The 13369-nt window shown below is 47.1% G+C and overlaps 1 protein-coding gene across 1 annotated transcript in view; it reads left to right on the top strand.

The window, feature by feature from the left end:
• The window catches only part of LOC144752383 (uncharacterized), a 182083-nt gene that overhangs the window by 57342 nt on the left and 111372 nt on the right, over positions 1-13369 (top strand). Inside the window, exons 3-4 of the mRNA XM_078640318.1 lie at positions 2761-3003; positions 8759-10354. Coding sequence (XP_078496444.1) covers positions 2761-3003; positions 8759-10354 — 1839 coding nt within the window. The remainder of the gene's footprint in view (positions 1-2760; positions 3004-8758; positions 10355-13369) is intronic.

Here is a 13369-nt window from a genome sequence, read left to right as displayed (position 1 = left end):
AAATTCTAAATTCTATATTATATTCCATAAAGAATCTGAAAACATCTTTCTTGTCAGTACATTTGGCCATTTTCTTTGCGGTGTCTCGATATGCATCACACAGTTTCCTATTCCTTTTCTGTATTTTGACTTTTTCATAAGCATTCTGAAGTACACATTTAAGATACCATGTGTAGTCAATCTCTGGATCATTGACTTTGCCTCCACATCAATGTCTGATTGGGATGAGCATGTTCTTCGACCTTGTAGTAGATGTCCTTAAGGGATGCTGTACTTTAGAGTCTCGGGATGCCCACCACTGGCATACAATAGATAGTTGCCCGCAGTGGCTTTCCTATGTATCTTCTTACGTAGTTTTTCCTTTTCCACACACAAAGAGACATCTAAGTATTTAATTGTGGTCATATTCCAATTACATATACACTTAATGTTACAATCCTTTGTGTTTCATTTCTAAAGAAACATTCTTGGATCGGATTCCTCCCCATCCCATATCATAAAGAGATCATCAATTAACCTTATTCATGCTACAGCATGATTCATATATGGGTCATTCTTCTCTGACCAGGCAGCTCCCTTTTCCCACCCTCCCATAAAGAGATTTGCATGCCTTGGTGCAAAGGAGGGCCCCATTTATGTGGCTGTTTTTGTAAACAGATCATTTGTTAAAAAGGAACATGTTGTGATTCAGACAATACTCCACAACATTCCCATGGCCATTTGTATGTGCTGGATGTAGCTCAAGAGGTTCCTCTTTGGAAATATTGACAAGCTTGGATACCCTGGTTTATAAATGATTGAGGTATAAAGTGAGGTAATGTCCACAGTAATCATTGTGTACATTGGTGTTCATGAGATTTTGCTGATGTAGAAAATCAGATGTATCTCTTACATAGGAGGTTAATGTTTGGTAGTATTCCACTAAAAATAAGTCAAAATACCTTGAGGTGGTCTCCAATAATGCACCTTTGGAGCTAACGATCGGTCTTCCTCGTAAGTCCTTAAAGGATTTCTGGATCATTGTCATATCTGGGTGCTTTCGTTTCATTAGTTTCTTCATTTTTCCTTAATTTCTCTAGGACAATATGCCTCTTTCATTTCCTCAATCTCCTACAACAACACCTACATTTTTTCAAATGTATGTCCATCTTGCGTTTCTCACACTTAACCAATGTCTCTATCAGTTTAACAGAACAGCCTGGAGTTTTTTTCCTTCATTCTTTAAGTAGGTGCACATTTAAGTCTTTATATGTTGGCATTAGCCCCATCCAGAGTCCTCGAGGAACTGTTCCACATTCAAAGTATTGCCTCAATAATATAATCTCCCGCCATTTATTTAATTCCAGTTTTATCACTTTTTCTAATTCCTTAATTATCCATTAGTCGCATCCTGCAGGAGCAGATATATGAGACAGACTATGCTGTAATTGATTCATGAGAGAGGTGGAAAGTGTGGTGTTTTCTGCATTGTTCAGAGGGAAGCAGGGCCGGACTGGCTGTAGCGGGCATCGGGCATTTCCCCAGGAGGCCGGCAGGGTGGGGGCCAGTTTTGCAGCAGTAGAAGCCGGCTTTGTTACCAAGGGCTGGTTGTGCATCGGTAGGGTCTGGTTTTGTTACTGGGGGCTGGTTTTGCAGCGGTGGGGTCCAATTTTGTTACTTGGGGGCTGGTTTTGCAGTGGCGCTGCAATATCCGCCCCAGTAACAAAAACAGCAGTGCTTTACACTTGCAAATAGCCCCCGGGGGCTGGTCTGAAAAAATTGCCAGGGCTGCTTTGGGTTCCCAGGGGCATATTTACAAGGACTGGTGAATCCCTGCATATCAGCAGGGACGCGCCAGTAAAGATGCGATGTGCAATTCTACCCTTGCGCCACCACAAATGCTTTGCATTTACAATGTGGCACACTGTGGCGCAGGGATAGACAGATGTGTGTCGCATCTGATGGTGTAAGCGGGACGCAACTCCAGCAATGCTCAGGGGCTTCTATGACTAACATGCTGCGTCACTCCTTACGCCTGCTTCAAACAGGCGCAGGGTTTTGACACAGCATGGACGTAGAAGTGACTCAGTGAAATCTTGTAGATTTCACTGCTTCACTTTTACGGGGCTTCCTAGCGACAGAACGCCCACCCTGCATACACTAAACCTGACGCAGGTTTAATGTGGTATATATAAGGGGGGTTCTACCCAGACATCGTCACTGGGACCTGGGTTCACTATGTACTGAAAGGAAGGGGTCCCAGTGTATACAGGGAACAATTAAATACAATTCATATGAATTAATCAGGAACAATTCTTTGGATCCACAAAGGTTTTTTCACAGCGGGATCCAAATGTGATCCCGCTGTGAATAAACCTTTGTGGATCCAAAGAATTGTTCCTGATTAATTCATATGAATTGTATTTAATTGTTCCCTTTATACACTGGGACCCCTTCCTTTCAGTGCAGGTTTAATGTGGAGCAGGGCTTTACAACGTGACGCATCTCCCTAGATCCGTCAGGTTGTAAATAAGTAGTAACGTGGTGCATGATTTAAACCGCCGCTGCGTCCCAGAAGTGACGCTACGTCGGCATAAATGTGTCGCAAGGGGCTTGTAAATCTGCCCCCCAGTCCGGCCCTGGAGGGGAGGTCTGTGTGAGAGTCTGACCATGCTGTAGGGATATTGGGCTCTCGCTAGGTGTGCTGATGTCAGAGTGGCGCGAGTCTTCTCAGCAGCGATAACATTATTTGATGTGAATTTCATTTTTCTTTTCCAACAGCTCCTCCCACAGCCCCTACCACAGCTCCTGCTACAGTTCCTACAAAGGTTCCTCCTGCTACAGCTCCCGCCACAGTTCCCGCCACAGCTCCTGCCACAGTTCCCGCCACAGCTCCTGCCACTGCTCCTGCCACAGCTCCTACCACAGTTCCAGTAGCCACTGGTGTCACATTGAAGTGCAAGTGTACCTGTAAGAGGACTGAATACCTGCGTTGCCTTGAGTGGGACTGCTCCCAGTGTACAGGTGAGACTCGCGACCCATCCAGTAGACTCATCCCGCAGCCTGGCCCTCCAGGAAGTGGTACATGTATCACTTCCGGGGCATGCTGCGAATCGGGGATGCTTTCCACCACACTAATGATTTGTACGTATGCCCCAAAGCCCTCGACCTTGTGTATTCTGAAAATCTGCTGCATTTAATGGCTGTAAGAACTGCATCCCAGGAAATGTTACTACACATGAGGAAACATACTCATGGAACATTTGCAAGCTCAACAAGAGAACTCATCTGAGCATTCAGGGTACTGGCCGGGTCCACACTCATGTCCTTTTACCACAAAGTCTGCAGCCTCTTTATTATTTAATTGTACATCTTCATAAGGCTCTTTCCAGGTGCACTCTTTTCTCACAGGTGCCTGCTGATTACATGCGCGGCAGAAATAGTGCTGTTAGGTGCTGCGGCAATCTCTCACTTACTGTAATATTTCATTGGATCCCTTCCAGAAAAGCCAGAATTTCTCACAATTTGGTGACATATACTGTTCGGCTCACTGTTTTCAAAATGATCTTGCAGTTGGCTGTGGTCTCCCACCTGGTGCAGCTGGAGCTGACTTTATCATCTTCCCAGGTCTGCTTTAAGTTCTGAGGGGCATATTTACAAGCCCCTATCGCCATCACAACGTCATTTTTAGCGACGTTCCTGTGGGGATAGGGGGTTCTCCTTATTTACAATTCAGCGTTAAGCCACTTAACGTGGCTTAACACTGCCTTGTAAATAAGGCACCCTTTCACGCTGTACTTAGCGTGAACGGTGAGGGCAACGGGTGTTGGGGTGGATCCTCCACCACAACACACATTGATTCTGACGCTGCCCCCTATTTACAAGAGTGGCACAAATATTTGGCAGAGCCAAAATAAATATCAGAGAAAACCTGGTCTTAAACAGGCGAAATGAGGAGAAATGCTTAATGTCTCCCCTTTTTTGCTGATGTGTGAAGCGTTGTGCAGCACACATAGAAACAGCAAATTGCCAATGATTGTTTATATGCAAGAAAGTGACCCTTCCTGCTCATAAACAATCCAAACAAATGACGTTTTGCAACTTATATGTGTGCTGCATTAAGCAGCTTACATAAACGTTACAAAGCACTATTTAAAGATTGTTTATGTGCAGGAAACACAAACAAGCTTCCCCTCAACACAGGCACCCTTGCACTACGGTGCAAGGGCACCTGTGGTCATGCTAGGCTGCTAAGTTTAGCGCCAGTACAGCGGGAAACACAACGCGCTCCATATTGTTGTAAATATGGTGCAGCCCTGCGTTTCTGAAGTGACGGATTGCAGCGTTAAGCCAACCAGGCTAACGCAGTGTTCCATCACTTCTTTGTAAATATGCCCCTGCGTCTGGCACTGCCTATCTTTCTTTTATAAACTTTGTGATATGATCTGCATTGGAGAAGGAAGTAAATTAAGGATTCCAGGTGATAGTTACAACACAAACAAGGCAAGGATGCAGCTTGGTGTCTGCTGGCCAGATGTACCTTCAGTAGCAGGGTGCAGCTGCCAACCTTCAAACACCTAGTCTTTTTTGGAGGTCATTATTAATGGTTTTCTCCAGTTTGAGGAAACAAAGCTAGAGAAAAACATTTTTGAAGACAAATTTGCTTGTCCATCTTTTTGGTATTTTTTTTTTTTACAATGGTGTTTCACCTCCACTCCCCTTTAGCCCCTCTTTTTTTGGGTATTCCCCATTAACTCCTCAAAGCCCTCCCACCTCACCTCACCTCCCCTTTCCTTTCTTTAATACCCGTACGTCTTGTACCCTTTCTAATTTTTACCACTCCCTGTACTGATTTATGTTTTTCAGTATCTCATACACTCTTCCTCTGTTAACTTCCCCATTACTCTCTCCTATTCTTTTAATTTCCCTTCCTTTTCTTAATTACTGATACGTCTTCTACCCTCCCGCCTTACTCCTTCTTTAATGTTACTTTTATTACCTGCCCATACTCCTTTTATGTGCTATATCCTCACTCCTTTACACCCTTGTTCCTTTTCTTTAATATCAAAACAGACAGCACAGCTGTCTGGTTCGCTCAAAACATCTTGGGGACATTCAGAAAGTTGACCTAGGAATGTATTCCGGCCGTTGCTTACCATTGGCTTTGTGGTTTGTGACTCTCATTTGCTGGCTTTCAATTTTCTGGCTTTATTTGCTTTAGGCTGTCCAGCTCGAGGTGTTCCCTCTCTTTGCCTAAATCTTCTTTAAATATTCTTCTACAAACTCCCTTTCTGTAAAAAGGCCTTTAAATCTTTTTCAGCCAACTGACCACAAAATGACAAGATAACGCAGTTGCCTCCTTCTGCTACCACACACTGCGCCTACTCCACAGAATCTTCAGATGGGCCTCAACCAACACCAGACAGACTGTCACTCTGGCCTCATCACCAGCCGCCTCGACTACAGCAACTCCCTCATTTCCACCCAGCTCCTCATAAGACTCCAGACCGTGCAGAACGCTGCAGCCAGACTCATCCTGGACCTCCCCTAACAAACTCACATCACCCCCCCCCTGAGAGACCGCCACTGGCTCCCCTTCCAGAAGAGATGCCAGTTCAAGATCCTCAAGCATGCCTACAAAGCCATCCATGAACCTAGGACCGGCCTACCTCAAACAGAAACCAAACTTCCAACAGCCTTCTAGACACCTGCGCTCCTCTTCATTCACCCTCGCTCACACCGCGCATCCATCCCAGCCGCATCAGTGGCCGATCCTTCTCCTATACCCCTGTCAAGACCTGGAACAACCTCCCCCTCCAGCTCCGTACAGCCACCTTGCTGGTCTTTCATTTTCCTTCTACAGCTTCACTCTCTGGTCTTCCATTTCACGGGGTGGCTGATCTCACCTTGGCACCCATGGCTGTTCAGGGAGCCCATCCCTGGCTGCTCTCGCTGGCTTCCTGCATGGCCAGCACCCTCGTGTGTTGCTGCTGGAGCCGGCACTTCTGCTCTGGTCATGTGTGCCATGTGGCCGGTGATCAGGCCACATGGGGGAGTGCGGCAATGCTCCGCCTTCTTTATCTGCCTTGCCGGGGCCCAGTAATCGGGTCCTAGGCCCCTGTGCGATGGCCGTCCCTGACTTCCGCTTCTTTGTCGGAGCTCCATGATGGGGAACTCGACCTCCGTGATCTTTGCAGGTTGTGCAATGGCGCTCCTCATGCTTCACATCCTCACTTCTGTTCTCAGGGCCCTTTCTTCTCAGGCCAACCTCCAGGGCCTGGCCCCCCGAAGGGGACAACGATCATACGACGGCGGAGCTCCCCTCACTCTGGTCATGGTAAAGGTCGCCCAAAACGTAAAACTGTCATATTTTGGACCCCGTTGGGCCAATCTAGACAGCCTTTGGCTCACTATCCTCCTGGTTGTGAGCCCTAGCTGGAGCACTTTCCTCAGGTCGTCTGGCCTCAAAGGATGATGAACTTTACAGGGAGCCGGTTTCACAGGCTCTCTGCGTCAGCCTTCCACTTTCGTCTTCTTCTGGGCCTCTCTCCTCCCCTCGCAGAAGACCAGTCTATCCCCCACTGGTCCTGTGGTCAATCAGAGTCAGAGTCCTTAGTCCTAGGGACAATTAGGTGACTCCTCCTTCCAACGGTCCGTGGCGCCAGCCTCCAGTCCCAGTGTTCATCAGGAAAAGCGCATCCAAGAGAGAGACCTCCCACCTGCACCAGAGGGCAGGTGGGTGGTGCCAGCAGGAATGCACCTCTGGCCTATCCTCAGGTTCCACATCATCTCTCCACCCCTGTTTCACCCTTCCTGCAAAGGCTTCTGGGATACTTCAAGATGGTGTCACGCAAGATTCACCTGCCACATGGGCTCTGAGGCTCTCCGCTCCCCCCTCACTGACATCATGGCCTGGGCCTACCCCCAGCAAATCTTCATAGGAGCCCATCGTCCTGGTTGAGGGGCCTGGGGCCTGGGACCTGAGAAGACTTTGGGCAGCATCTCCGGAACCCCCAAAAAAGTGTTGCTCTCTACTGAAGAAGGACAATAATCCTGAAACACGTGTCTAGAGATACACAGCACTGGCTCTGCACCAACATGGGTGAAAAACTAAAGCCTGACACCGAAGAAAGTGTTATCGTGCACTGCATTTATTATGATGCATCGGGGCAAACTGAGTGCTGGAGTGTGAGGCAGTGTGCGCCCACCCCCCTCCTACATTTATTCTTAAGACTGTCTCAGCGGAACAGGTCTCATGTACCAGACATTATATCCAAAGTTTTTCACAGAATTAGGGGCAGTAGATGACCAGATGGTGACGTCACAAACGCTTTGTACATCTGGCCCTTGGTGCTTTAATTTCATTTAATATGAGGTCCATAGTAGGGCTCCATGGGGCAGCACTGCTGAGGTCAAGGTCAATGGGGACTTTCTAAATAAGATTCAGGTAATCAACCTTCTCTGGGGCCACAGACTATGAGACTGTCGGTGATGGGTCTTCCTCCTACAGGGAGAAATGGTTATTTCAGGAAGGGTTTGGATAAGGCAAACAGCGGCGGGCCTCAGAATAGGGCCATATATTGCTGGGAGTGAGAGACAAAGAGTAAGCTGCTGCACTGTATAATGGTGGTGGCACAGGTGTAATTGTGAAACCGTGCGGTGCCAACCGGTAAGGTGCAGAAGCCAAAACATTTCCAATGAGGTGAACAAGAATCTGTGCAAGTACCAAAACATATCAGAAATCTTGGATTAGGCTTAGCATAGTCCAAACGCAACTTAGCTCGATATTTGAAGTCTAAAGTTCAACAGTCCATATTATTTTCATTAAGTTGACGTTTCGGCTCACATAACTAACTTGACAAGGGCCATCATCGGGGCAATGTCAAACGACAGACGAAGAAGCAACGAAGAAGAACAATAAGCAGAGAATGTAGACCTTATCACCCAGAGGAGAAAGACGAAAAAGTAACTATGGTGAGGGAGTAACGAGGTAGGCACAGGTAATGCCATTGCAGTCAGAAGGACAAGAACAAAGGGGGAGGTAAACCCTGGTGGCAGCCGGTTAACAACACATGGCACACTGGGCTCAAAGTTTGGTTGTTGAAGTCAGTAATTTCCAGCAGAGGGCACCGGGTATAGCAAGGAACATGCCATCAAGTCCTGGAAAGGAAAAGGGGAACAAACCCTGATTATAGACTAAGCCCATCAGGAGGCGTGACCAAGACCGCTGGCTGACGTTTGTATCTTTGGAGGGCGTGGCTGAAGGGTGAAGGAACCTACCAACTTGGGGAGGGGGGCCAACTCCTATTCAATGGTGGACATGGAGTCACTAAAACAAACCATAGGGAAGAAAACTTGGAAGCTAAATCATTGAGAGGTGTTTGTCAAGGGGGACCAATGATACTGACTAAATGGTGAAAATTAGATTCCATCAAAGAATGGTACTGAAGACATAATAACAATCATGCTTTATTAAAAGATGGTAGTAAAATAGGCAATTACAAATGGTTAGGCACAGATGGTGGGTGTAGCTGGTGTAAATACAAGGACACAAAGAAGGTGACAAGGAATACATACAGTACATCTTGAAGGAACCTAGCAGAGTATATTACATATGAGAAATCCTCATGATAGCCCTCACAGTTACATTAATGTAAAGGAATAATATCTGTAAGGTTAATGTAATCTATTCAGTCCACCTGTCAACATTTCTATGCCTTGTTACATCATGTGTCAGGCTCCAGCATCACCTGATATGTATTCTGTTTTCTGTTTCCAGGTCAAAGCACGACAGTGCCGACCACTACTGCTACTACTGTAACAACAGCTACTCCCACCACGACTGAAGCTACTACCACGCCTACTACGTCTGTAGCAACACCTGCTACTACTACTGAAGCTCCTACCACGACTACTGAAGCTCCGACCACGACAACTACGGTTGTAACAACACCTGCTCCCACTACTACTACTGAAGCTACTACCACGACTACTACTGCCATAACTACAACTCCTACTACCACTACTACTACTGAAGCTACTACCACTACTAGTACTGTAACAACAACTCCTACCCCTACTACTACCGAAGCTACTACCACTACTACTCCTGCTGCAACAACACTTCCTACCACTACTACTACTGAAGCTACTACCACTACTACTACTGCTGCAACAACACTTCCTACCACTACTACTACTGAAGCTACTACCACTACTACTCCTGCTGCAACAACACTTCTTACCACTACTACTGTAACAACACTTCCTACAACTACTCCTACTGCTGCAACAACAACTCCTACCACTACTACTACCGAAGCTACTACCACTACTACTGCTGCAACAACACTTCCTACCACTACTCCTGTAACAGCTCCTACCACTACTACTACTGAAGCTACTACCACTACTACTACTACTACTGCAACAACACCTCCTACCACTGAAGCTACTACCACTACTACTACTGAAGCTACTACCACTACTACTGTAACAATACCTCCTACCACTACTACTACTGAAGCTACTACCACTACTACTACTGCCATAACAACAACTCCTACCACTACTACTGTAACAACACCTCCTACCACTACTACTACTGAAGCTACCACCACTACTACTACTGTAACAACACCTCCTACCACCACTACTACTGAAGCTACCACCACTACTACTACTGTAACAACACCTCCTACCACTACTACTACTGCTGTAACAACACTTCCTACCACTACAACTGTAACACCTCCTACCACCACTACTACTACTACTGAAGCTACTACCACTACTACTACTGTAACATCTCCTACCACTACTACAGTAACAACACCTCCTACCACTACTACAGTAACAACACCTTCTACCACTACTACAGTAACAACACCTTCTACCACTACTACAGTAACAACACCTCCTACCACTACTACTACTGAAGCTACTACTACTATTACTACTACTGCAACAACAACTCCTACAACTACTACATCTGAAGCTCCTATCACAACTACAACTACTGTAACAACCGCTCCTACCACTACTACCACTACTACTGCAGCTATTACCACTACTACCGCTGTTGCAACAACAGCTCCTACCACAACTCCTACCACTACTACTGCAGCTACTACCACTACTACTACTCCTGCAACAACACTTCCTACCACAACTACAGCTGTAACAACCGCTCGTACCACTACTACCACTACTACTGCAGCTACTACCACTACTACCGCTGCTGCAACAACAGCTCCTACCACGACTCCTACCACTGCTGCAGCAACAGCTCCTACTACCATTGAGACGTGTTACTGCGCCTGTATCTCAAAAACCCCCGCCGGCTGCAGCGGGTGGGACTGCTCCCGATGCACAGGTGAGAGACACACCCCCACACAATTACACGCATCCACAGTATGTCAAAGCTGGAAAGGGTATAGCATGGGCATGATGGGGGTCTTCAAACTGAACCCCAAACCCACATGTTTCTTGGAATCTACATGGTGCACTACTCCCTGGGAGGCCATGCAGCGTGCATTAACTCCTTCCCTGCTCGGCAATTCCCCCTCCTTGTGCTAATCCTTTTTTTGGCTATTTGGGGTAGTTCGCGCTTAGGCCCCTGTAACTTTTTGACCACAGAAGGTATCCATGCCAAATTTGCATCCTTTCCTTCCAACATCTTGAGGAGTCTAAAGGTTTATGGATTCCCCTGGAGAAGACCAATACAATATTTACAATACATCAAATTTGTTGTTTTTTTTTTAATGAAAAAAGGAGAATAAGTGCTGCAGAAGAAACTTCTTTTTGTCCCCTTTTAAAAAGTATAGTTTTTATTGGTAGTCCAAGGGGAATACTGGATGATAGAACATTTGTGCCAACGCGGTGCTCTAGACAGAAATGCAAGTAAAACGCGTATTTTTTCAGCTAAATGTGAGGTTTGTGGGGGATTCTGGGTAGGACAGTGTTGGGTGATCCCCGCAAGACACGCCTCTCTGGACTTCCTCAGGTGTCTAGTTTTCAGAAATGTCTGGGTTTGGTACCTTCCCTAGATGCCCACTGAGCCCAGGACCAAAAATGCATGACTCCATCGCAAACCAAGTAGTTTTGTGATCGATAATTTAGAAGTCTCTGCAATACGTTTTGGGCCATTTCTTGTTGTGAGCACCAATCCTAACCACGCCAGTGCAGTACCATTTTAATCAAGAGACTGGGGGGAATGCTGGGTGGGTGGGAGGTGATGGCTCCCCGCAGATTCTAAAACATTCTATCACAGAAATGTGAGGAACATGTGTGTCTTTTTATAAAGTTTGAGGTTTGCAAGGGATTCTGGGTAACAGAACCTGATGAGAGTCACACACGTGACCTCATCCTAGCTTCCCTGGGTGTCTTGTTTGCATACATGTGCAGGTTTGCTAGTTTTCTGTAGGTGCCGGGTAAGCTTGGGCACAAAATCCACAGCTAGGCACAGTGCAAAAAAAGGGTCAGTTTTCAGTGGAAAAATGTGATGTGTGCATTTTGGGTTTTGGGACAATTCCTTTCGTGGGCACTAGGCCTAACCACACACGTGAGGTACAATATTTTTTGGGGAGACTAAGGGGAATGCTAATTGGAAGGAAGTTTGTGGCTCTCCTCAGATTCTAAAACTTTCCATCTAGGAAATGTGAGAAAAATGTGTTTTTTGGACACAATATGAGGTTTGCAAGGGATTCTGGATAACAGAACCTGGTGAGAGGCATACAAGACACCCCATCCTAGACTCCCCTGGGTGTGTAAGTTTAAAAAATTTACGGGTTTGCTAGGTTTCCCTAGGTGCCGGCTGTGCTAGGGCCCAAAATCCACAGCTAGGCACATTGCAGAAGAAATGGCCAGTGTCTAGTGGGCTTTCTGCTGCCCTCGGTGAGGGGGGTAGATCAGGGGATATTGCCCCAATATGCCCCCAAGAGGAACAGACTGAGGACATTTGTTTTCGAGCGGTGAGGGCATTGAGATGCCCATTCTGGGCAGCATCCACCTGTACGTATAATAAAAAAAGTCCCTGGTGCCTAGTGGTCTTTCTACCCCCCGGGGGCCAGATGAGAGGCTGATGCCCCTATCTGCCTCCAGGGAGGGGGGCAGAAAGATGGTGTACATTTCATGGGGGTTTGGTTATCCCCCCTCAGACTTTGAAAAAGAATACCTGGTACCTAGTGGGCTTGATAAGGGGCTATTGTCCTCCAGGGACGATCCCCAAGCCGAGATGCACTAGGGAGGGGTACCTTTGGAAATGGAAGACCATGCCCCAGCTTCTGCAACACCATCCCTTACCTCATCGCCCCCATTGTCATTGACTCCAAGCACTACATCCTCCTAGGAGATCTTAACTTTCACCACAATGATCCCAGCGACCCCAACACACCGACCTCCTGGAGAGCATGAGCAACATTGGCCACATCGAAGAACACGCGGATTCAAATACAACCACGTCTCTCAGCTCTCCTGGACCGACCATTACAGAGTACACTTTACCATCTCAGGACCTACAAACACAGACACCTTAACCCCCAGCTCCATGCGAAGAAAGTGGTAAAATACATCAGAAAAACTGTGGAACAAGGCTCTTAACTCCCACCTCCCGGATGCAACATCCAACCCAGAACAGGCGGAGAAGGATTTCTCCAAGTGGATCACAGAATGCACTGACACAGTCACTCCCGCCAGCCAGCCAAATCCAAAGGACCTGCCAGAAAAGCCAGCTGGTTCACCACGGAGCTGAAATCCACCAAACGCAATTGCCGGCAACTTGAGAGAAAGTGGTGCACCTGCAACAACATAGGAGACCATACCACCCTCAAGACAGCTCTCAAAGCATTACCCCCACCTCCTGACAGAAACAAAGAAGAGCGCACTAGCAGACCACATAGAAGCCAGCACAAACTGCCGCAAGGAGCTTTTCGCCATTGTGAAGGAGTTCTCCAACTCTGCAGCCACTGCAAACAGCATGACCCCCTGCCAAGAACTGTGCAACATCCTGGCAGACTTCTTCTACAACAAGATCTCTGCCATCTATGAAAACTTTAATCCCCAATCCACTGTGGCTGAGAGCATCAGCCTCCTCACACCTACAAACACAAACCCCAAACACCTGATCACCCACTAGGATCTTCTCACAATGCAGGCCACAGTCTCTCTCCTGAACTTCGTACACCCGGGTGCACCCACGGATCCCTGTCCCCACCACATCTTCAACCTCGAGCTCAAGAAAGTCCTGAACACATTCATCACCTTCCCTGATGACTGGAAACACCCTCAAGTGAGGCCACTCCTGAAGACACCATCCACCAACCCAGCAGAATCTTATAACTACCGCCCATATCCCTGCTCCTCTTTCCACCGAAGGTTCTCGAGAAGGCAA

This window comes from Lissotriton helveticus, chromosome 5_1 (genome assembly GCF_964261635.1).
Source record: "Lissotriton helveticus chromosome 5_1, aLisHel1.1, whole genome shotgun sequence".
Taxonomy (NCBI): Eukaryota; Metazoa; Chordata; class Amphibia; order Caudata; family Salamandridae; genus Lissotriton; species Lissotriton helveticus.
This window is presented reverse-complemented; position numbering and strand designations above follow the sequence as displayed.